The sequence below is a fragment of the Chelonia mydas genome, chromosome 25 (genome assembly GCF_015237465.2).
Source record: "Chelonia mydas isolate rCheMyd1 chromosome 25, rCheMyd1.pri.v2, whole genome shotgun sequence".
NCBI classification, from domain to species: domain Eukaryota; kingdom Metazoa; phylum Chordata; order Testudines; family Cheloniidae; genus Chelonia; species Chelonia mydas.
The window spans coordinates 5,596,183-5,620,979 of NC_057858.1; the positions used below are offsets into that span (position 1 = coordinate 5,596,183).

The following is a 24,797-nucleotide window of genomic DNA, read 5'->3' on the forward strand; positions in this document are numbered from 1 at the left end:
CTCTGCCTGGTGGCTGCCCCACAGGAAAAAGGAGAACTTTGCTGCTTCCAATGGACAGGGAAATGCAAGAGCAGCCTTTGGTTTTCCATCTTCCTCTGCCTTTCAGTGGTTTTATGAATCTCCAGAAAGAGGCAACAAATACCAATCACCTAATGCTATCTGCTGGCATGTCCATAACTTAGATACGGATCCCACCTTGACAGAGTCAAGATTGCCGATGCCTGGCCACTGTCAAGTGTTTTAGAGGCATTGCGGCCGAGATAAACATCACCAATGAACACCAGACTTTATATTCTTTGGGTGAATTCCTGTCCCCATTTCCATGGCAAAGCTCCCACTAACTTCAACAGGGTCAGGATTTCACTCTTGATATTTCTAAGCAGGAAAATATTTTTTTAAAAACTCTCTGGATTTCTTTCTCCATCATTTATCAGGAGTTTTGTGCTACTTGGTGGTTTCCTTAAAGCCCTAGCTCCTGGAGTCCTGTGATTGCAAGAGAATCTCAGCTCTGCTTAAAATAGGACTCATTAAAAAAATCAGAAGGCAAATAAAGACCCTAACTTTTTTTTTTTTTTAGACATCTCACAATTTTCAGGCACCCGGCTTGTGACTTTTAAACGGTTGGAGTTGGCTGGTGATATTGTTACTCCTAGGCACCCCTTCTCCCGTCAACCAATCCCCCCAGGTTATCCCCTATCGCTGTAAACCTACTTGTCATCCCTCCAAACCAACCCCCTCCAGCTGCTAGCTCTCCCCCAAACCACCCCCATGCACTGACTCTCTCCCAAACAGCCCTCAGCTTCCCCCTTCTGCCCCAAACCAACCCCTCAGCCACCCCTCTCCCCACCAAACCAACTCCCCCAGCCACTGCCTATTCCCCCCAGGGACTCCCTATCCCCCAGTTACTCACTCTCCTCCCAAACCACCCTGTCTCCTTAGTTACCCCCTCTCCCTCCAAATCAACCCCCTGGTACCCCCTAACCCCCTTCTCCCCCAAACCACCCCTAGCCCCCCGGTTACCCCCTCTCCCCCCAAACCAACCCGCTGGTACCCCCTAGCCCCCCTCTCCCCCAAACCACCCCTAGCCCCCCAGTTACCACCCTCACCCCCAAACCACCTCCAGTCCCTTTGGTTACCCCCTCTCCCCCCAAACCAACCCCCTGGTTCCCCCATCCTCCTGGTTACCCCCTCTCCCCAAAACCACACCCTAGCCCCCCACTCCCCCAAACCAACCCCCTTGTACCCCCTAGCCCCCCCACCCCCTGTCCCCTTGGTTACCCCCTCTCCCCCCAAACCAACCCCCTGGCACCCCCATCCTCCTGGTTATCTCCCGCCCCCAAGTAACCCCTAGCCCCCCAAGTTACACCCCCTGACCCCCCAAACCAACCCCCTGGCACCCCCATCCTCCTGGTTACCCCCTCTCCCCCAAACCACACCCTAGCCCCCCACTCCCCCAAACCAACCCCCTGGTACCCCCTGTCCCCTTGGTTACCCCTTCTCCCCCCAAACCAACCCCCTGGCACCCCCATCCTCCTGGTTACCCCCTCTCCCCCAAACCACACCCTAGCCCCCCACTCCCCCAAACCAACCCCCTGGTACCCCCTCCTCCTGGTTACCCCCCGCCCCCAAACCGCCCCCCAGCCCCCCGGCGACCCCCTGCCCCCACCAGCGTCCCGCCCGGCCCCGCGGGTTCCCCGCTCTCTGTGACGCGCCGCGGGGCTGGAACGCGGCCGGGCCGGGCCGGGCCGGGCGGCGATGGGGGCGGCCCGGCGGCTGCTCGGCCTGTGGCTGGCGGCGGCGCTGGCGCTGGGCGCGGCCCGGGGCTGCCTGCACTGCGACCCCGCCTTCGCCGCCCGCTTCGCCTCCTACCGGCCCCGCCTCAGCCGCAAGGCCTGGGGGCTCGGGGACGTGCCGGCCGCGGGGCGGCTGCTGCGGGGCTGGGCCGGGGACACGGTGCGGGGGCTGCGCCTCAGCGTCCCCGCCGAGATCCGTGAGTGACCCGGGACCCGCCCCGCCCCAGCTCCCCCCCGCATCGACCCCAGGACCCCCCCCCCGCCCCAGCTCCCCCCTGCATCGACCCCGGGACCCCGCCCCAGCTCCCCCCCGCATCGACCCCGGGACCCCCCCCCCCCGCCCCAGCTCCCCCCCGCATCGACCTCAGGACCCCGGGACACCCCCCGCCGGCCTCCCCCCGCATCGACCCCGGGAACCCCCCCCGCCGGCCTCCCCCCCGCATCGACCCCGGGAACCCCCCCCGCCGGCCTCCCCCCCGCATCGACCCGGGGATACCCCCCCCCCCGGCTCCCCCCCGCATCGACCCCGGGAACCCCCTCTGCTCCCCCCGCATCGACCCCGGGATACCCCCCCGCCGGCCTCCCCCCCCCGCATCGACCCCGGGAACCCCCTCTGCTCCCCGCATCGACCCCGGACACCCCCCCCGCCGGCCTCCCCCCCGCATCGACCCAGGGATACCCCCCCCCCGGCTCCCCCCCGCATCGACCCCGGGAACCCCCTCTGCTCCCCCCGCATCGACCCCGGGATACCCCCCCACCGGCCTCCCCCCCGCATCGACCCAGGGATACCCCCCCCGGCTCCGCCCCGCATCGACCCCGGGACACCCCCCCCCAGCCTGGCCCGCATCAACCCCAAGACCCGCTCCCCTCGGCTCCACCCCGCATGGACCCCGGCCTGGCCCGCATCGACCCCGGGACACCCCCCGCCTCCGGCCTCCGCCCCGCATCGACCCCGGGACCCCGCCCCCCGGCTTCCCCTCAGCATCGACCCCGGGACACCCCTCGCTCTCCTGGACCCCGAGTGACCCCAGGACATCCACCCCCAGGCCCTGCCCGGAGTGACCGCCGGGACACCCGCCCGGGCCCTGCCCCGGTTCCCCGAGTGACCCCAGGACACCCCCCACCCCAGCCTACTCATCCTGCTCCCCTCCAGGCCCTGCCCCCCTCCAGGCCCTGCTCCAGTTCCCTGAGTGATCCCAGGACACCCCCTTCCCCAGGCCCTGCCCCCCCGAGTGACACCCCCAGGCACAATCCCCTCAGGCACCCCTCCTCCGAAATCCCGGATTGATTCCAGGAGAGAGTCCCCGGGAGCCCTCCCCGATCTGCCCACCTTCTGAGGTCCCAGAGAGAGGGGGTTCCTCTCAGCCATCCTGGGATCCAGGAGTGACACCCCAAAGCACAGCCCCGCTGAAGGGAGAGCCCTTGCGAGCCCTCCGGGCGCCCTGAGAAAGCAAGGGTCCAGGCACCATCCTTCCTTCCTAGGCCGTCAGTGAGAAAGGCCCCATGCCTAGGCTCTCAAGATAGGAACCTCCTGTGGCCACTTGGCTTTATGCACTGAGATCAATAAGTGCCTCTCAGGTCCTCTAGAGCAGGGGTTCTCAAACTGTGGGTCGCGACCCAGTACTGTAAGGCACTGGGTCATAGCGGCTCTGGTCAGCATTGCCGACTGTGCCGTTAAAAGTCCCATCGGTGGTGCTGCCCGGCTGAGGCAGGCTAGTCCCTACCTGTTCTGACACCGCGCTGCGCCCTGGAAGCGGCCAGCAGCAGGTCCGGCTCCTAGGTGGGGGGCCACAGGGTTCTGCGCACTGCTGCTGCCCCGAACACCGGCTCTGCACGCCCATTGGCCAGGAGCTGTGGGTGAGAGCTGCGCGGAGCTCAGCTTGTGCTCCTTCCTCCTTGGAGCTGAACCTGATGCTGGCCACTTCCGGGGCACAGCGCGGTCCACAGTGCCTCTGCACCCCCACTGCGCCGCTGGCTGGGAGCCACCTGAGGTAAGCCCCAACCCCACGCCCTAATCCCCTGCCCCAGCCCTGAGTCCCTACAAACCCAGAGCCCCCTCCTGCACCCCAAACCCGTCATCCCTGGCTCCAGCCCCCGAGCCTGCACCCCCAGCCCAGAGCCCCCTCCCACACCCTGAACCCCTCATTCCCGTCCCCACCCCACAGCCCTCACCCCTGCACCCCAACCCTTTGCCCCAGCACTGAGCCCCGCCCACACCCCAACCCCCTCATCCTCAGCTCCATTGGGTCACGGGCATCAACGATTTTCTTCAACTGGGTTGCGAGAAAAAGAGTTTGAAAACCAATGCTCTAGAGAGGAAAGAGACCCTCTAGACACCTCCAGAGGTGCTGGAACAATTTGAATAGTGGGGGTGCTGAAAGTCATTGAACCAAACTGTAAACCCTGTATATAATGGAAACCACTTCAAGCTTCACCCCCAGCCCCCCTAGTTACAGAACCTATGGACATCTCCCATAGGCAACTGTTCAGCCTCCCTCCCCACATCAGCGAGCAGCCCCATCTGACTGCATAGGGGCTCAGTATTGCCAACCCCATGTGTTCCAGAATTATAATTCAGATCCCCAAAAGTATGAGATTGGCATAAAAATTGAGGGTTTTTTTGAAGAATAATAAATGCTAGGTAGGTTCTTTTTATTTGCCGTTAGGGGAGTCACGTTTTCAAGATTTTCTCCCCAACCAGAAAGGCTAGAGACTTACTTTTAAAAAAAAAAAGAGAAGCAAGAAGAAGAAAGCTGCGACTCTCTTCCTACCCCAGGACTCCAGAAGCTGGGGCTTTAAGAAAAAGACAAAATCTCATGCCATCTGGCAACACTGGGGAGGATAATCCTATAATCCTTCCATGGTTCAGAATATCTTGATTATAGTAAGGCTTTTGACACAGCTCCTAGTGACATGTTCATAAGGGAAATGTGGTCTAGATAAAATTCCTATAAAGTGGATGCACAACTGGTTAAAAGACCATACTCAAAGAGTAGTGATCAAACTGGAGGGGACGTATCTAGTGGGGTCCCACAGGTGTGTCCTTGGTCCAGTACTATTCAGTATTTTCATTCATGACTTGAATAATGGAGTGGAGAAGATGCTTCTAAAATTTGTGGTTGACACCAAGAGGAGAGGGTTCGTAGAATTTTGGAAGGCAGGATTAGAATTCTAAACAAGCCTGACAAATTGGAGAATTGGTCTGAACTCAACAAGATGAAATTCAGTAAGGACAATTGCGAAGTAATACACTTAGGAAGGAAAAATCAAACGCACAACTACAAAATGGAGAATAACTGCTTAGGTGGTAATACTGCTGAAAAGGATCTGGGGTTATAATGGATCACAAATTGAATGAGAGTCAACAATGTGATACAACTGCTAAAAAGGCTAGTGGGGGACCCAGGAATTGAACCCAGGTCTCCTAAATCCCAGTCCAATGGTCTACCCCAGTGGTGCCCAACCTTATTACACAGGAGGGCCACATAAACCTAAGCACAACCTTGTGTGGGTCAAACAGATTCTACATATATTAATAAGATTTAAAGTCATCTGTATTGATTTATATTTTACGTTCAGCTTGTTTCATATCTATTTAGATATATTGTTTCTATGTCTATTTACACACTTATATAAACTAAATTATGACAAAACGCTAATAAATTGGCCCTTAGTATATTGTGTTGAAGCAGGCTGTGGGCCTTATGAAATGCTCTGGTTGGCCATGCACGGCCTGTGGGTCGTAGGTTGGCCCCACAATCTACACAATAGGCCACACTACCTAAAAAAGTCCCTTTTGAAAGATCCTGGCTGGGAAAAGATCCGTATCTGTCCCTTAGGAAGAAATAAAAAACCAAACCCCAAAACTGAACTGGCAACGGAGGTTGTGCAAAACCACGTCATCATTTTACACGGGATGTGAACTTCCGAAGTTCTGCTGCTGGGACTTTAAATGAAGGAGATTCTGAAACAAACCAAGGAATTTTAAATATCTCATTGAAAAGTGACAAAAACTCTTCTTATACGACTGGAATACTTAAAAATCCTGACCTTAAAATTTACTCCAAACTAGTGAGATCTAGCAGGAATTTATGCTATTTGGAGATCATCTATGTTATTCCAAGGTGTGTGGAAGGGTAGGATGAGTAGCCATCACATGAAGCTATGATAAGGAAAATGTAGGGTACACTCCCAATCTATCTATGCACTGTGGAATTTAAGCTCCATAGCCCAGATCCTCAAAGGTATTTAGGTTCCTAGCTTCTATTGATGTAATGGAAGTTAGAAGTCTACAGACCTTTGAACAGTGGCTCTCAGCCTTTCCAGACGACTGTACTCTGTACCCCTTTCAGGAGTCTCGTTTGTCTTGCGTACCCCCAAGTTTCACCTCACTTAAACACTACTTGCCTACAAAATCAGACATAAAAATACAAAAGTGTCACAGGACGCTCAATTACTGAGAAATTGCTGATGTTCTCATTTTTGCCATATAATTATAAAATAAATCAACTGGAATATAAATATTGTCCTTACATTCCAAAGTATAGTACACATGCAGACAATGACTTGTTTATACTGCTCTGAAATTTTAGTTTGTGCTGGCTTGGCTCGTGCTAGTAGCCTGTTGTAAAACTAGGCAAATCTCTAGATGAGTTGATGTACCCCCTGGAAGAGCTCTGTGTACCCCCAGGGGTATGCGTACCCTTGGTCGATATCCACTGCCTTTGAAGATCTGAGCCCATGACTCTTGGGGCTGTAATCTTCTGCGGCACAGAATGAACAAGACAATCAGGGCCTACGGTTCTGCTTTTTGATGTATGTTTGTTTCATTTTAATCTCACTTCCCTTCCTCCTCATGCCATCATGCCAGTTCATTTGCCATCATGCGTATCAGTCTTTCCTATTCCAACCACTGGTACCTTGGACGTTAATTCAAGGAGTAGATGAACAACTCTTGAGAGAGAAGATTGTTTTTGTTTTACCTTGCCCCTTAGCCTTTTATTGTGTCTGCTCTTCGTTAGCACAGATCCAACAGGAATAGTTACATGTGGAAATTTCACCGGGCTCTGCAAAGAGAGACTAGTTTACTAGGTTCGTGCCTACCTGTTAGGTTTGCTCCCTCTGGGGTACCTGGCAGTGGCCGCTGTCGGTAGACAGGATGCTGGGCTGGATGGACCTTTGGTCTGACCCAGTGTGCCCGTTCTTATGTTCTTAAAAGTTGGGAATCTGTTAAATGCTTTTGAGCTTGACGAATTGTAGCATACAGAGCATTTCTATTTTAAATTGAGTTTTTAACGTTACTTCCCAGGGACCTCTCCACTGTCATTTTCATTTCTTTGGAATCAGAAAAGGTTGGTTATTCTTCAGAATCTTAATTAATTAAAATAGGATGATATTGTTAGAATACCGTGTTGCCACAGCCAGGTAATGGCCTCCTGCTGCTAAATAATTTCCCAGGTGAAAATGAGCCATGTTAAAAATACAAAGCAAAACCACATTTTCTAAGTCAGAGGTGGTAATTCTATGAAAATATTCCTGATCATCTGTCTTTATTTCTGTAATGGTCTCTGTGTTCGTCATTTCATTTGCATTCTGACTGGCTTAGATATCTTTAATTCAGCCAATGCTGTGTTCATAAAAACAGTGTTACCAGCTGCCATGATATTTGCTGTTCTTGTTCAAAGCGTCAGTTCCTGGGTTCGTATGAATATGGGAGAATCTCTGCTTTCACTTTTGGTGGTTTTTTAAAAGTATGTTCCTAGCCCTTGTGGTTGTATAAATGTGTTCCGGGGTACCCTAAAGGCTCACAAAATAAGGCAAATAAAAAAACCGCAAATGTATTATTTTAAAAAAAATCTCATGATTCTTAGGTGCCTCACTCCAGATTTTTTGAACGCTTGGGATTGACAGTGCTGGAAAAGTGAAGGGTTTGTCTGAAAACCAACTTGCTGTAGTTTCAAAGTGAAACTGATTCCAGTACAGAGAACTCACACAGGGCTGTTCAAATCACATAAGCCCCAAATGCAGCATTTAAATGGGTTTCAGATGGAGAACTTTTAAACAATGTTTCTAGATTCTGTAGCCTGCACCACGGTCACTTTGAACAGCAATTTCACGGATCGTGCCAAAGTGCTCAATATTTCTAGTGACCTCAAGGCATTCCTTTTCTCTCTTCTACATTCCCAGCTCTGGATAAGCTGCATGAAATTGCAGCCAAAGTGTACGAAAAACTTGACATCATGTTGAGTGGGAAAACGTACCAACCAGGTAAGTTAGTTGACTTGCAAAAAGGGGGATGCGTCGGCCAGAAGGGTTGGTGATGTGGGATGTCTGTTGCCTAGTGAAGAAGTGGAATGGGTCTCCATTGCAGGGCTTGCCGTTAAGTCAGGAAGTGGTGATGACTATCAGCAGCTGGATGGAAAAGAATTGGGAAAAAATATATTAAAATGGAAAAAATAGACGTTGGGGCTTGATTTTGGGAGGTGTCGAATACAAAACTCCCACAGACCTCATGGGATCAGGGCCATGTTCTGTATTTAATTTCATGGGTGCCTTTTTGTTGACCAAATATAAGCATGAGTGTTATAACTTGAATGAGGATCATTTCAGTGTGAGGCTTAATGGATGAAAAAAATGGTTTTATGCCATTTTTTTTATTGATGGTGTCCAAAGACAGCCAAAGAGTGTTTTTAAAAAAAAGTTTGTTTTTTCACCCTGGAAAGATCAGGAATCCTACATCTGGTTTTGCTAGAAGATTCATGGGACTAGGTATTGATGATGCGAGGTGGGAGCTTTAAGGCACCTTTTCACAGTTATTTCTCAAGAGATTCCTTAAATAGGTTTTAGCAACAACAAAGTACGAGTTTTAAACCATCTGAATAAAAATCACTTCCCGCCCTCAATTAATCAGGTTTCACTTCTGTATGATTTCTGATATCATAGCTTGGTCCCCCAGACATCTGTACGGTCTTCTAGGAAAACAAGATGACAAAATATTCATTTCCAATGTTAAAAGGAAGCAGGAGTTCCCCCCTTTTTATTTTTAAAACTTTTAAGATTTAAAAGATTCATCATAAAGAGCCACAAATCCAGTTTGTGCAGGTCACCTTTAATACAGATCCAAGGCAATGCAGAAATATTTGCCATACTGGGATTACTGGAGATATAATAAATTATTATTGTAATTTACTGTAAATTATATATTAGCCTGCAGTAAAGTTCTATTTTTATTATTATTGTAGTATGGTAGCGCATAGACGCCACACTCACGGACCTGGGCCCAGCGTGCTAGACGCTGCACAAACACAGACTGAAAAGACAGCCCTGCCCTTAAGAGCTGCCAGGCAGACAGATGGAGAAGAGTAAGGAAACAATAAGACAGTATTGGTCACTTTTGTACTCTCACCTAACAGGATCGCTAAAAGTGACAGATTAATTGAAACAAAACAAAGTGAATTTCTGCCAACGTTGTCATTATTTCACTAGCTTTGTAAGCGTCCTGAGAAGGACACAGCTTTCTTTCAGTGGCCAAGGATAAAAGCGTAGCAGAAATGTGAGGTACTTTGCTTAGGATCTGGATGGATGGCTAAAAGCCATGAGGCCCTGATTCTGCCACCATGTATGCACTCAACTTCTATAATCTCCCTGAAGTCAATGGGAATACTCACAGGCATAAAGTTGAGCATATGCATGAATGTTTGCAGAATCGGGTGCTAATTTACTATACAAAGCAAGTGTAGAATACTTTTCCCCATAGGATCTGACAGAAGCAAACCTAGTCTGCAGTGCTGTGAATTCCGGTTAAAGCCTGCACTTTTGGGGAGAGAATCCAAATGTCTTAGGCCCACTTTCACGCAGTAATATTTTTCATGTCCTGGTGGTGACGTGCATGTCGGGAGTTACAGGCGTTATAAACCTGTTTAAATGATGGCCCGAGAGTGAGCTGAGTTCTTCCCTGTTGTCTAGAGGCGCTTTCTGATGACCTCTAAAAAGCTGGCAGAATAACTAAAGGGAAATAAAGTCAGCTAGAGTCGGCCATATTGATCCAGGAACGAAGCTGAATTATAGCCAGGAATATGTGAGCCCCTGGAGCTCTAACATGATTAGGGCCCTACCAAATTCACAGGCCATTTTGGTCAATTTCATGGTCATAGGATTTTAAAAATGGTAAGTGTCTTGATTTCTGCTATTTAAATCTAAAATTTCACGGTGTTGTAATTGTTGGGGTCCTGACTCAAAAAGGAGTTGTGGGGGGACAGGTCACAAAGTTATTGTAGGGGGGCTGCGGTACCGCTACCCTTCCTTCTGCGCTGCTGCCTTCAGAGCTGGGCGGCTGGAGAGCGGCGGCTGCTGGCTGGGATCCCCGCTCTGAAGGTAGCGCCGTCACCAGCAGCAGCGCAGAAGGATGCCCTGGTACAGTCTCGCCACCCTGACTTCTGCGCTGCTCCCTGCAGAGCTGGGCTCTCAGTCAGCAGCCCCCACTCTCTGGCTGCCCAGCTCTGAGGGCAGCAGTGCAGACGTAAGGGTGGCCTGGGATGGTCTCGCCACCCTTACGTCTGCACTGCTGCTGGCGGGGCCCTGCCTTCAGAGCTGGGTGCCCAGCCAACAGCCTCTGCTCTCCGGCCACCCAGCTCAGAGGGCAGCGCAGAAGTAAGGGTGGCAATACCGCCCCCCCCAAATAACCTTGCGACACCCTGCAACTCCCTGTTGGGTCAGGACCCCCAATTGGAGAAACGCTGGTCTCCCCCGTGAAATCTGTATAGTGTAGGGTAAAAGCACACAAAAGACCAGATTTCACGGGGGAGACCAGATTTCGCGGTCCGTGATGCGTTTTTCATGGCCGTGAATTCGGTAGGGCCCTACGTATGATTTAACATGTATGTTGTGGTAGCACCTACCCGCTAAGCAGGTCAGAACCCTACTGCATTAGGTGCCATACACACCTAGTAAATAACAGTCCCTGCCCCAAACAGCTTACATCTCTCTCTTTTGAAGGTGTTCTCCCTCAGCTTTTGCAGTCCATTTTCCAGAACCAGATCCAGACGCTACAGAGAGCCATCATTGAAAGTGAGCCTTTCCTCTGTGCATGCCATGCCCTCTGCGTTGGTTTCTGTTGGTAGCACCTGTAGCTGCAGTAAAGAGGGAGTAGAAAAAAGGGCAAAGGGCAAAGTTGAACACGGGGAAACTGTAGGGTTCACGAGTGTTGTGAAGGGAGGGGGCTGGGGTCAAAGGAGTGTTGACATGAGGCTGTCAGGGCAAGGGCCCGGTGGGAAGGTTTTATCAGACAGTGAGGGCAATTTCAGAGCAAGAGCTCCTGGAGCACGGTGGGGAAGGGGCAGGATGGCACGTAGTATCTGTGAATCGCTGAGTGGGCTGGGGACGGAGGAGCCGTCAGGGCAGGACGGGACTCAGCAAGTCCACAGAAGATCATGGGGCCTAGAAGGGAGGTGTCATCCTGGACCGCAGGGGAGAGATTTCTGAGTAGGCCGGGGATGGTCTCCAGCTTTGCGGTAGGGCTAAGGGGAAGCAGAGCTGCACTTTGAATTGCCTGCCTGACACCACAAGAAGTGAGGGCGTTACAGTGCTTGAGGGAAGGGGATAAATAAGATCTTGGGCAGAGTAGCAGGTCCTGCTTTTCACACCAGCGAGCACGGAGGAAGCATTGCCCAGTCTTTAGGGCACTAACTGGGGACTTGGGAAACCCAGGTTCAATTCTCTGCTCTGCCACAAACTTCCTTTGTGACCTTGGAGAAGTCACTTAGCCTCCGTGCCTCAGTTTCCTTTCTGTGCAGCAGGAGGGTGGGGGTGGGAAGGATATAGCAGAGAGCATGAGGCACTCAGGTGCTGCCGTGAGGAGGGCCAGATAAGTACAGTCGATGGTGTCTTTAGTGCCTGTCGTTAACGGGAGCAGTTGAAACAAGGCTTCTTTAACCCTAATGAACTCTCCCCGCCTTCCCTAGGCAGACTGGAGTGTGAACGTCACTGTGGTAAGTCAGGGGGGTTTGTGGGGTTCATTGTTAATGGTTTAGGTCTGTGGTTCTCAGCTCTTTCCACCTTGCAGCCCCCCCTTCCAGTTAGCCATGTGGGGAAAGCAGGGAGGGTGTGACCCCGGACACCTCTTCCAGGCCCTGTTTTGAGACCCCTGATCTAGACCCAAAAGTATGACAGTGAATCCACCCGAGTAAGCCGGGGGGGGGGGGGGGGGGGATGTCCTGGTCCCATTAAAGTTAAAGGCAGAACTCCCATGGGCTTCATGGGGGCGGGGGGCTGGGATTTCACCCCCAACATATAATCTCTGCTGTTCCAGCAGCGACCAAAGGTTACTGCAGATGTGGCTAACAGGCGACTTCCCCGCTCTTGTATGTTACAGGAATCTTTAGATATGACGCTGTCTCCTGCCTGACTTGTAACTTCTCCAGACCAGCTTGCTTTGGCTATAACTGCGAGTAGGGAGCACGTCTTTATATGGAGTGTGTGTGTGTGTTTGTGAGAAAGAGAGCTGCTCTGTGGCTGTGCTATCCCCAGGAGAGGGCGGAGGAAATATATGTCTTCTTTAAAGAGAATAGATTATTAACAGGGCTGTTGATTAACCAGGTGGCTCCTCTTCCCACACTATAAGAGAAACCTACAAAACGTCCTTACCTCACCCCTCTAACCATCTACCTATCCACAGGTGTGTTCAAACCTTCCCTTTCTTCAACAGGTCATCAGAAGAATGGGAAGCAGCCTTGAAAGGCCTTTTCGATTACATGTAAGTGTCAGCTCAGTGTTCGGCTTTCCAGGGTCTGTCACTAAGGCCGTGTCTACACTAGGAGAAAGGGGTTAAAAAACACATCTTCCTAGTGAAGACAAGGCCTCATGGATTGTGTTGGTTTCGGTTTTTAGTTCGTTACACAGGGTTTTTAATCAGCTTTCCAAATACAATACAAGGCTCTGATCCCGCAACCCTTACTCACATGAGTAACCCTCTTAACTTGCATGGGACCTGTTTGAACTTGAGCAGATTGTTTAGAAAAACATCCACTCCTGCTTGAAAGATTGCCAGTGGTGGAGAATGAAAACCCTAACCAGCAGGGTTCAGCAGTTTGGGGGAAATGCACCGGGGTGGGAGAGGACCCAGATTTAAGAGCTACTTTGACCCTCATCTAACAGAGGGTGGGCATCGAAGGGAGTGGGGATGCCGTTCTGGTTTCTGCTTGCAGCATCTGCATGGAGTGCAGCGATGTAGCTTTGCCTGCTTACCGGCCCTTGCGCCAAGAAAGCAGAGCCATGCACTGATGGCTTGAGGACAGGGGGAGGAAATGATGGCCCCCTACATGGAATGATGTCGTTACCTTAAAACCCTGCGTGGCGCTGAGATGGGAGCAGGGAGGCAGCAGCCCTGTTCAGATACTTTCGCAGGGGAGGAAAGATGTTGAAAGCACCACGCCTAGGAAAGCACAGAGCTTCCTGCCCAGGAGCTGCCCACCCCACGGCACATGCTGGGCCGGTGTCTTCTGTCCCTGTAGCGATGGCTGCACTGGCGTGGAAGGCTCTGGGTTTCCTCTTCTGGAGCACGAGAATGACAGTGTTAGTTTAACATTTGCTGCTGGAAACCTTTGCCCAGGTTCAGAGCTCTGCTCCACTGGCTGCTACGGAGGCCTGACTTGGCAGCCATCAGTGCAGTATTGGGTTGTCTGTGTACTGCATCCCGCCCAGCCCTTTCACACTGTGCTCACTCGGGCACCGCGCAATGCTGGCTCAGACCCCGTCGATAAGGTTGAGTCCCAGAGCAAGGGTGAGGTGAGAACCCACCATTCGACAGCTGGGGGATCCCTGACATTCCCATTTCACTGTGTTTCTTCTTTTTCAGAAACAAAATAGACAAGTGAGACATTTTTTCCTTACCACTTGGAAGGACTCCAGGACCAGGACCAGTAGCAGATATTTTCTATCTACCTCCAATATTTTCCATTTTAGTGACTCCCTGGAGGGAAATAGGGATGTGAAATGCTGCAGCCCTTTCTCTGATCCCTAGACTGATGGTGTCTACTGGGAAACTGAAGGCATCTGTGCTGCAGAAGGGCTGCTACCTTGGGCTCAGATTCTCCTTTCACTGACCGTTATAAATCCGGGGTAACTCCATTGACTGCAACTGAGTTACACCAGGATAAGTGAGAGCTGAACTGGGCCGAGCCTGGCAGTCAGGGCACTAGCCTAGGATTTTGAAGACCTGGGTTCAATTCTCTCCCTGGGTGAATCACTTCTCTCTGGCCCAGTGGGAGTCAGGGGCCTAAACAGCTTTGAGGAGCAGGGCCTTAGGCCCCGTGGGGGTAGCAGCAGGGCTCTACCTGCATTGATCAGTGTCAGCTGGTGGAACAATCTGCCATTAACTCAGGGCTGCAGGCAGCCTCTTCCAGGAGCAGTGCTCTGAACATGATGGCAGATTCAGCACAAGTGAAGGAGAAACTCCCCAGTTTGGGGGCTCAACCCTCTGAGCCTGGATGGGAGCTGCACCCCTTCTCCTAAGCAACCCCTCTCCCAGCCCTTCCTGTGGCAATGGGGGGAAAGGTGCTGAGCTGGAGTTAACCCCTTGTTCACGAGGGACCTGGTAGTGCCCTTACAGCCTGGCTCAGTGATGAATTCTGTATGCTTTTTCCTGAACTGAAGGCCCTCTGATCTCATGTTTTCTTCTCAGGCAATCAGCAAGCTGGATAATTGCCTTGAGAAGGATCCCAGGCTTCCAGTGAGTGTCTGTTCTGCGCCAGTTGTTCGGGCGTCAGGGACCCAGTCCTTCAAATGGCCTCCCTGGAGGACAAATTCCTTTCACACAGCCTCGGGAGCCAGCTGCCACGGAGAGTTACAGTTAGAATCCCATCCCATGAAGCACTCCAGGCCTGTGCCAGGCCGTGGCTGCTGAGCGCTCCTCCAGTACTGAGACACACCCAGTTCCTTAGAAGAGGAGGACTGATTCTTAAAGCGGCAAAGTGCTCGTTTCTCCTGGGCTCAGCCCTTCAATGCCCATGGATGAGAAATTAGCTGTTACTGCCACTACTAGGCATGGCACAGCTACATTCCCCGTGCGTGGCTTTGAAATTCACCTCCCCTTGCTTTGGGAAGTGGGATTAGAACCAGGCCTTTCAATCCTGCAGTGACTGCTCCGCTTCTTAATTCCTATTAGGACGGTGCTGTGTATGGCTGGTCAGTGCAGAAGCAGCATGCTCGAGAGGGTAGGACACTGGCTGGGATTCCCAGCTCTGCCAGTGAGCTACTGAGACAGCTGGGGCAAGTGACTTCTCTCTGGGACTGTTCCCCCTTCCACCCAGGGTCCATTTAGACTGTAAACTCTTCAGGACAGGGACTGTCTCTCACCATACAGCATGATGGGGCTGCACCATACTGATCTGTAATCCCAGGACAACCAGCCTCCATCCTATTCTGGTGAAAGCAAGCTAGCTTTCTGGCTCAGAGGATTGGGGGGCAGGGGTTGGGTTTTGACAGCAGTGCTCAGCTACCACCCAGCTCTCTAATAAGCATCTTTGTCTTTCAGCAATTGCACATCCACCAGGTAAGTAGGCACCAGGAAGGGGAATTGTTAATTTGGGCATAAACTTCCCAAAGCTTCCCACAAAGCTTCCTGCTCTTTCAGCAAAAGAGCCTCAGTGTTGAGGGGAATCCTTTCTAGGGGATGGGGATATATAAGACCTAGATTAATATTATTTCCCTCCCACCTTGTTCGTGTCCTATGAAGCACATTGCAACCATCCTTGGAAGCAGCGGGGGTACAGTTTTGTGCAACTTTTCATAACTGAGAACAGGCCAGCCTACTTTAGTATTGAGGTGGCATGGTGAATCATAGAATCTCAGGGTTGGAAGGGACCTCAGGAGGTATCTAGTCCAACCCCCGGCTCAAAGCAGGACCAATCCCCAACTAAATCATCCCAGCCAGGGCTTTGTCAAGCCTGACCTCAAAAGTCTCTTAAGGATGGAGATTCCACCACCTCCCTAGGGAACCCATTCCAGTGCTTCACCACCCTCTTAGTGAAATAGTGTTTCCTAATATCCAACCTAGACCTCCCCCACTGCAACTTGAGACCATTGCTCCTTGTTCTGTCATCTGCCACCACTGAGAACAGTCTAGATCCATCCTCTTTGGAACCCCCCTTTCAGGTAGTTGAAAGCAGCTATCAAATCCCTCCTCATTCTTCTCTTCTGCAGACTAAACAATCCCAGTTCCCTCAGCCTCTCCTCATAAATCAGAAAAGCCAGAGAACTATACACAACCCCACTGAATTATTTCAGATTTTCCTCCCTGCTTCTTCCTCCTCCCCCTTCACTGTCGCCCCTAGATTTAAGGAGGTAGAAAACAATCTTCACAAATTGGATACTTGTTGCTTTTAATAGGGACTGTGTTTAGTGTATTTCCTTCCACAGAGAGCGCACCCCTTTCAGCTCCTGTAGTATTTCGTTTACTAGAAAATGATTAATCTTGAATGTTTTATTCTCCCTTCCCTACAGCCCAGCAATGCTAAACTTCAAAAGTAAGTTTGCAAATAGAGGATTTCTTATAGCTTTAAGGGGCGGGTCTGCTCTGGGGCTGTGGCTACAGTTGGCTTTTTCCTCCAGCTCTCCCTGGCCCGAGGCAGCACTGCTAAAGACAGGAGCTGGTGGTTGCCAGCGTTCTAACCATGGTGGATCTATCTCACCAGGGATAGATGAGATGGCGCCAGTGCTGGTTCTGTTGGCCCTAGATGGGGGTGGCCTGGTGATACGTTTAGCAGAATCGCTAGCGTAGACACCATGGGAAGCGCTCTCCAATCTGCACTACTGCTGGAGGTTATTGGCCTGCACAGAGCAGTGGAAGATGCAGTTTGCAGATGTTTGGGGGACAAGGATGACGAGTGGGGTCCCTTGTTCAGCCTCCTGGAAGGTAGTGGTTTGTATGTGTTTTGCCATTGTTTGAGAGGCCTTAGCAGGAGTTGAAGTATAAAAATGAGTAGAAGAGAGGCCACAAAGAGGGTATTTCCTAAGGGAAAAGCGAATTAAAACTATCCAGTACATGGAGCTGGAGCCAGCAGATGTCCAAGCCTGAAAGGCAGAAGCTGGGTTTAAAATGCAGGGCAGTTAGCAGAAGCCATAATCCCACACCAGCTACACTTGTGTTCTGCTTCAGCATGCTGTTTCCATTCGCCCTTGGTTGCAAATGCACAAGAGGGGGCAACAGCGTTCCTCTAACCATGGGACTGATGCCAGGGAGGCCTGCTCCATGCTGCCACCACGCCCCTCTCGCCCCCCCAAGCTCTGCCAACGCACCTCACCTGTTAATTGTGGCTGTTTTATTATATGGTGATTTTTTGTGAGTTGAGACTAGATCAAACCCTTCCCTGCTGCCTTATGGCATGTTGGAACAGAGTTCTGTTTCCTTTGCCCTCAAAACTGAAGCCACAGTAAAGATATACAAGCCTTTCTGCACTGTGGTTATGAAGGCTCCAGCCATTTGAGTGCAGCTTTCCATGCTCCCAGCTGGAGCATCTGTAAACAGGCCATCTTTCTCCCAGCTTGAGTTTCATTGCAGATAGCTGACTGCAGCCCTTTGCTTCAAAATGATGTTTCCTTTCCTGGGTACTCAGAGATTGCACTAGCAGCGTTCGTCACATGGACCTAGCTGTGCTTTTCAGACCAGTCCAAGCGCTGATGGATTTGTTTGGTTTCTTCTACCTCCAAGGGATAAATGCCAGCATGTCTAAGACTTGGCACAACACACTTGTGAACAGGAGGACTACTGGATGGCACAAATACAGAATCCCCCCCACCAGCGAGATAGACTGCTGAGCTGTGTTTTTTTAAATGAATATCTACGTAGAATGTATTAGCTCTAAGGGAAATTAAACATTAGAAACTAATCAGTGGAGTGCTATGTTATACTTCTATACATCATCATGTTTTACACTCAACACAAAGGGGGTTTATTTAATCAAAATGCATCAAGCCACTGGACAGCAGGAAATCATTTTTCACCTGAATGCCTGCATAAAGTTTCCCTGCCACTTCAGTTGCATTAATGAGCTGCTGTATTCCACCCCAGAACTGGCTGCAATTTCAGAGACAGGTAAAATGATCTCTTGAAAATGGTTTATAAAAACCTCATCTACCACTCTTAATAAAAGGCTGTAAGAACAGAAAGGGATTATAAAAATCAAAGTTAACTTTTGTTTTGAAATTTTATTAGATCATCTTGACACAAAATTGTTACAGCAGCTTGTGGTCTTTCTTCATACGGGAATGTTGATAGCAAATAAATTCTTTAATATAACACATCATACAGTTTCAAAGGTCTAGAATCACTGCACAGGATTCTTTAAGAGAAGACTACATGCTAAAGTGACAGTCTTCATCCATGAATTTTTACCCCCCCCCCCCCCCCAACTAATTAAGGAACATTATCCTTTAAGACAATTTTAATATGTTCAGTTTCTAATACACAGACTGGCTAACCAAGGGAGGTTGATCGTCATTACCAAACACTACCACTTCACCAGCACAGGAGCCTGCTGCAAAAGGATTCCGGCAATACACAAGTGCAATCAGACAGCATACGATGCTGGTCCTAGCAATAAAACCACAGCAGAGCCAGAGAACACCCTAACATGGGAAGAGTGTAAAGAGGCACAATGTGTCTAACAAAAGGTAAGATCAGGATAAAGTTCTGATCTCACCCTCTGTCCTCAATTTGTAGGGTTTTTAATCAGAAGTCTACTGTGCAATACTGACATCTGTTGGATGGGGGAGTTGCCAAAAAAATTAAGTGCAGATATTGTCCATGTCTATCTCCTCCACAGGGGCCCTTTTGGTAATAGCAATTGACAGTTCTTTACCCACGTCTCAAAGTAATAACCGTTTAGTACATTCCAAGTCTGCTGGAAATAGAACAGCACAAAGAATTTAAAAACGAGAGATTCTGGAAAGTGATGCCAGTTAAGAGTACAGTCCTCATTTGTACTTCAGTGACAGAAAACTCCCTTTCCAGTCAATGATTCCAGGTGAACCCTCAACAGCACAGAATGGAGTCATTTTGTCAGACCCTCGTAGTAACTCGTACCACAAACAAGTGTGTAGTGTTCTCCATCCACGCCTGCTCTTCCCTCCTGCATCTAGGCAGGTACAGTTTAGACGGCCCCAATTATACCTTGGCTGCTGGCACCCGGCTACGTCCGAATCCATCTTCATGAAATCAGGGCCAGCACAATGTTCCAGGGACCAAACACACACATTGTCACATCTCAACATTGATAACACGGGGACAAACGTTTTGGAGCAGGAGGTATTTTAGGTGGCTATTTCTCCAACCTGCTACTGGTCAACCTCATCTGGTAAGCCACATTATAAACAAAATAAAAAACAGGAACAAAAAACCTTTGGATTTCCAGTTTCTTTGCTACATTCTAACTTCAGGAATGTGAAATTTCAGTGGACTTTACAAAGCACATCAGAGATCACTCATGGGGAGATGTTTAATAGGCCTTGTTTTGGGGATGAACAGGAGCAGAGAGGACTAAGGAGTCAACACTTTTCAGCCCATGTTTTAGCTATTGTTAATAGAAGGTAAGGGCCAAGGCAGCTACCATAAGCAGAAACCCAGGAGTGTCCCAAACTCTTACCGGGTACATACTGATTAGCTCTTATGATATCAAGGATGTTGATATTCAGGACCAAGTGAGCTTTAGAGTAGGAGGTACTTGCCTTCAGGTCCAACACCAGCCTCTGCTAAAAACATACACCTACTAAAGCAGACATATTCCACAGACAAGGGCCAAGGCAACCTCCTACGTTAACAAGTGCTGCTGATAACATTCTGCTCCATATGGGAGGCAGGGTGTATTGGATTGCTGGGAACTGCTGAATAAATAACCCCCCAAACATGTCAGGATCTCACTGGGCTGGAAAGGGTTAACACCACAGTTGGTAAAAAGATTCCAAATAAAAAAGGTAACATACAGCCTTAAAATGTCTAAACTGCAAACGATGGTGGAGTTAACTGAAAAGCACGTGCCCCGAGATAGTACATGCGTACGAGGGAGAAACGTAACACTTGAATCTGTCTTACACTTTTTTAAGTGCATCTCTTGTAGTTGCAATATTTATAAAGACTATTCAGCACTTTGATAATGTCTCTTTCATCTCATCCAGCAAGTTGCTCAGCAGGGTGGAATCACTACATTTTCCGTCAACAGATACTGAATTCTCTCCCTTTAAAAAAAGAGCCAGTCAGTTACTAAAGAAGGGGCTAGGGGCACAATTCTACTCCCAGTGGAGTCAGTGGGAGCCAAGGCAGGCCCTAGGTCTATTCTTTGGGAGGGTGACAGGCAGTGGCGGATTAGCCACTGTGCTGATGGGACCTGTGCCCAGGGCCCCTGGCCAACTGGGGTGCCCTGGCCGCTGGTGGAAGCCCCCGTTGCCCGACCCTGCTCTGCGGCAGCAGCACCAGGCGGGGGAATCTCTAGCGCCCCCAGACCCCATCGGAAGCCGCAGGACAAGGGAAGCCCCCCCCTCCCCACAACCAATCCCCAACAGAAGCTGCGGGGCAGGCAGAAGCCCCAGCACCCTGACCCTGGCGCCCTGCAGAAGTGCAGGGGGAGGGGTGCGGGGGTGGGGAGAGAAGGAGTACCATCACCTGGACCCCCACAGCAGCCCTGGGACTGGAGGAGCTCTCACTCCCTGCTGCATCCCGGGGACATGGTCAGAGTCTGAGCTTCTCTGGTCTTGGGGGGAGGGAAGTAAAAGGGGTTGCGGGGCTGCAGAATGAGGGGGCACCCTGGGTGGAAAGGGGTGGAATGGGGGCAGGGGGCCCCCCAACTTGCTCTGGCCCAGGGCCCCAGGAAACCTTAATTCACCTCTGATGATAGGATGTGCTCTGCACAACAGTACTGGCCCCTGTTCATTCAGACACAGGACAGAGGTTTGTCCATGTCAGCCCAGGCAGTACAGGGCAGAAGGGGCTCACCAGGATCCCTCCCAAGCAGCTGGGCTGGCTGAATGAAGCCACCCTGAATCCCACCCTCTAAGATTTTTATGAACTGGGAATATTTCCACCTTTGCCTTAAACCAGTAAAAAGGCTCCCAGATAAGCTAGTTTCCACTTGACTGCACCATTGCAGAACCCTATGGAGCACTCACCTTTTTTACCAGTAGGCAGACATGATGGCCTTGGATAGAACGACTGTACATTGATGCACAAGAGTCAACTCGTTCCACAACTACAGAAGAAAGCAGCCATTTTTATTTAACAGCCTTTTTTTACCTTCTCCTCAAAGAGTAAATACAGCCGCTGTCTGGGGCCATCCTGCTGACAGCGACCTGCCCCAGGAGTTACAGTGGTTGGATGCCTTAACCGTCTATTTGCTTGTTCAAATGTTTGGGTTATTTTGGTATATTAAGTTTAATGATGATGTCACTTCACAAAACTGACCCTCCTGCAGCAAAGAGCAGATTTATCCAAAAGCTGTTAATTTAGCCTAACCAATGCTGGCCATTTTAAAGCCAAGCAGCTTTGGTGAAGAATTGCTGGGCCCCAGGATGTGGTGAAGACATTCCACTTTAGTTTAGTCATTTAGAATTTGCAATTACTCCAATATATAAAGCTAAATTCTTCCCATTCCAATTAAATTTAGTGCTGGTGAAAGATCAGATTTACAGCACTGGAGGCTGAGGTATTCTCTCCACAGAGCCAGCAGCACTGGCTCCCAATGTGCCTCACTGAACTGGACAAACGATATGGATCCAATGGGAGCTCATTTCGAATTGTTCAGGCTTTAATTAGTTCCTTCTGGACAGGGACACCTGTCTACTAAAACGGGGCCAAGATGCCTTCCTCCAAACTGGTTTCAGCTGGACTGAATTTGAATCAATGATCTAGAGCCAAACAGAATCTACCTTCCCTAGGCCAAGCTAGTCCCTTAAGTAGTAATTTCGGAACAAGAAACCTTGCAGCAGGTTCTGTGTTAGGAACTCACCTGAAAAATGATGATAAAAACAAATCTTTGCTAGTAGATGTTGGAAAGAAATGCTGATTCCATCTACTTTTATAGAACTCATATGCAGATCCCCAGACTCCAGCAGCTTGGCAAAAGCATCACTGCCAAAACATGAAGGAGAGATCATGGTATGCACTTAGGCTACACGCCCATACTAAACTCTTTCGTGACAGCACCATGCAGGCTTTAGTAAGTCTAATAGTGAGGCAGCTCATATACAATTAAGATCTAGCAGGAGAATCAGGTTTAGGAGTGGAACAGGGATATACCCCCCAGTCTGTCTCAGGGCATCCCTATCATCTCTGAAACAGGGAGAAAGTGAAAAATGCAAGGCTTACTCAGCAACCTACTTTGCCAGCCCACCACGATACATGTTGTGGTGTCGGGATAATGGGGGGTGGGAGGACATATGTTTTAAGTAAGGAGTAGGGTACATTTTCCCCAGAACGAAGTACGAACAGAAGCAACCACTGGCTGGGAAAGTCAGGAACATGCTGCACTTCTTGCAAAGCCGGCCCACAGCCAAAGCTTCACGTGGGTGGCAAAGGCCCCAATGCCACGAGGTGCAGAGGGGATGTTGGAGCCCCCTCAGGTGGCACTTACCTATAGCAAGGCGTTGTGATCAAGTATGAAGCGCAACTGAAGTGCAATTTGAAATCTAGTTTTTCATGGGTTGAACCTTCATCATTCTGCAACAGGTCAAAGGAAAGGAGATGAAGGGGAGCCCGGAGGCAGCGAGAGAAGGCACCTACCCCCAACCTACCACGCAGAGGCCTGGATGAGATTTCACTGACTCTCTCTCTCAGGTTTAGCATCCCATTAAGGCTCACACCTGAAGGGCTACCTGGGGACTGAGGGGTGGAGTTACTGCCACGATTAGGGAATTTGACTTTGGGCCACCCAGCGTATTTAGAGAGAGGAGTTTGAATTTTTTGTCTATGCACGTAGAGGAGTTAAAGGACAGTTTAAACACAGTGAACCAGACGGATCTGGCCAAGTTTGAAACTCCATGTCCTGCTGAAATAAAGGTTGAACAGACTGAATTTGGTCTATCACACTGAGATCGACTTTCACAATGTGGGAAGCAGCTTGAGAAGCAAACTAACATTTCCTGTTCCCCATCCTAGGAAAAGGATGGATTTGCAACAAAGCTTATAAAAAACAGAAAATTGAGACAACGATGGCTCTCTCAGAGTTGGCCGTCTACTTGGATTTGGGGCTGTAGCTTTATGTTCAAATACTTCACTAATGTGACTATTTGTTGCCATTAGAGTAGAAACAGCATATTTTGAAAGGCCAAAGCTTGGTACTTAAACCTCTTCAGCCAGCTCCACTCTTGCTCTCAGCATTACACCCAATTACTAGCCATTTTTCCAGCCCTTAGAGCTATGGAGCCTAGGTGTCAGTGTAGAACTGATCAGGGAAAGCTGAAGTCAGAAAGAACAGCCCCTGGGCTGCATCTCCTGCTGTTGGCTGGCCAGTGACATTGAGACTGACCTCCCCTCCTTCCTAGGCAGACGTCTCCCTGCAGCAAGCCGCTAGCTGACAACGCAATCTGAAAACTGCTATACGCTGCCAGGAGTGACACTTCAGGACATGCTCGTTTTATATTCAGGATGCTTTTTGCACATCATGTAAAATACTTCTCAGGTTGCACAATGGGCTGGTGTAGCAGAAGTGAAATGATGTTTCAGAGGAGCCCTAAAGCAGTGCCTTCTGTCCATGTCAGGCTCCCTTACGCAGTTCTAAAGGAAGGCGGAAGTAGAGAGTTTAAAGCTGCACTTACTTTCACTATAAAGGACAATGTTCCTTTTAGCTTCTGAGCCATAACAATGCTCTGAAGAGTAAACACAAACTGGGCTTCATTAGAGATTCCTAGTGTGAAAAGAGGAGAGGGTGGAGTGAGGACATAAAAAGTGATTTGTGTCTCTTTATTATGTGGCTAAGATTTTAGTCATTAGCATTATGCAGCAGCACGGGAGATAGGCACTGAGCTTAACCAATGCCTGGTTCTGAACCCCGACTGAGGCTGGGATTTTCAAAGGAGCCTAAGGGGGTTATGCAGCCAACTCACAGAAAATTAATAGGATTTGGGCACCTAACTCCTTTGGGTCACTGAAAACCCCAGCCTAAAGCCGATTACCACCATTAGCTGATATCTGTCCAATGACCCCTCCTGGCAAAATATTTCACAATGGCGATATAGTAGATTCAACTTACTGGCAACATACTGCTGCCAGTGTTATAACGGGATTCAGATACTGGTAATGGCATGCCACTTACTAGCAACTTTCTTTTTAAAAAAAAAAAAAAAAAAAAAGCTTCACCAGCAGGCATGTTTGTGTGGCTGCAGCCAGGGAAAGAAGTGCTGGGATGTGCCCTCCCTGTCTGCAGCCCTGTAAACCTGTCTGCAGCTGGTGCTCAGACCCTCCCAGTGCTTCCTTCTGGGGCTGCAGCCTGGCAAACCTGCCTGCAGCTGGAACCACACAGGAGGTAAGGGGATGCAGGCTGGGAGGGGAGGCTGTGGCAGGGCAACAGCAGGACTGCATGGGACCTCTCCCTGCACTCTCCAGGCTGCACCCTGCCGGGAGACAGCACACAGTGAAGGAAGCACTGGGACATGCTGAGCTCTGACCACCAGAGAATGTAGGGAGAAGTACGGTGCACCCCCATGCGCTCCCATCATCCCTGCTCCCTATAGAAAGCCCCAGCATCTGGGCTGCAGCACCCATGCCTGCAGCTACCCTACCCACAAGCAGGTTTGCAGGGCTGCACCTAGGGAAGTCACATCCCAGAGTTGCAGCTTTCTTCCCTGACTGCTACCTTGCAAATGTGCCTTCTGCCAATTAGCAACTGCCTGATAATAGCAACCTTATTGCTGGCAACTGAGGAGTTGTTAAGCAGAATCTACTGTCCTACACTTATTTACATGTAATACTCTGCAATGAAAGCACTTTACAAATATTAAATATGAGAGGGATGTTCCTATTTCTCA

General features: G+C 50.0%; 2 protein-coding genes and 1 long non-coding RNA gene across 5 annotated transcripts in view; 1 reads left to right on the top strand and 2 right to left on the bottom strand.

Moving 5' to 3' along the window:
* The first annotated feature begins 1,755 nt into the window (after nt 1-1,755).
* On the top strand, nt 1,756-17,674 carry IZUMO4 (IZUMO family member 4). Its single transcript, XM_037886009.1, has 11 exons — nt 1,756-1,990; nt 7,980-8,060; nt 10,788-10,859; nt 11,753-11,779; nt 12,163-12,238; nt 12,496-12,543; nt 13,645-13,659; nt 14,470-14,517; nt 15,322-15,339; nt 16,290-16,312; nt 17,497-17,674. The coding sequence occupies exons 1-11, from the start codon at nt 1,756-1,758 to the stop codon at nt 17,601-17,603; spliced, it is 750 nt and encodes a 249-aa protein (XP_037741937.1). The 3' UTR covers nt 17,604-17,674.
* On the bottom strand, nt 8,069-13,336 carry LOC122463810. The gene is made up of 3 exons (XR_006287426.1): nt 13,127-13,336; nt 10,771-10,921; nt 8,069-8,204 (listed from the first exon to the last, which is right to left on the bottom strand). It is a non-coding gene; the product is annotated as an uncharacterized LOC122463810 (long non-coding RNA).
* A 299-nt stretch (nt 17,675-17,973) lies between the features above and the next one.
* The window catches only part of AP3D1 (adaptor related protein complex 3 subunit delta 1), a 73,873-nt gene continuing 67,049 nt past the window's right edge, over nt 17,974-24,797 (bottom strand). For all 3 annotated transcript variants that reach the window (XM_037886106.2, XM_037886105.2, XM_037886107.2), the window contains 5 exons: nt 23,589-23,677; nt 22,406-22,491; nt 21,782-21,903; nt 20,946-21,025; nt 17,974-20,018 (listed from right to left, as the gene is read on the bottom strand). In XM_037886106.2, the coding sequence (XP_037742034.1) occupies nt 19,923-20,018; nt 20,946-21,025; nt 21,782-21,903; nt 22,406-22,491; nt 23,589-23,677 (473 nt within the window). In that variant the 3' untranslated portion in view covers nt 17,974-19,922. The remainder of the gene's footprint in view (nt 20,019-20,945; nt 21,026-21,781; nt 21,904-22,405; nt 22,492-23,588; nt 23,678-24,797) is intronic.

What these genes read in the sequence shown, in the direction of transcription:
- IZUMO4 (XM_037886009.1), top strand. Translation starts at nt 1,756, where the DNA reads ATGGGGGCGGCCCGGCGGCTGCTCGGCCTGTGGCTGGCGGCGGCGCTG. An exon ending in ACAGAGAGCCATCATTGAAA is followed by an intron (nt 10,860 to 11,752) that starts GTGAGCCTTTCC and finishes CGCCTTCCCTAG; the next exon opens with GCAGACTGGAGTGTGAACGT. An exon ending in AGCAATGCTAAACTTCAAAA is followed by an intron (nt 16,313 to 17,496) that starts GTAAGTTTGCAA and finishes TCTACCTCCAAG; the next exon opens with GGATAAATGCCAGCATGTCT.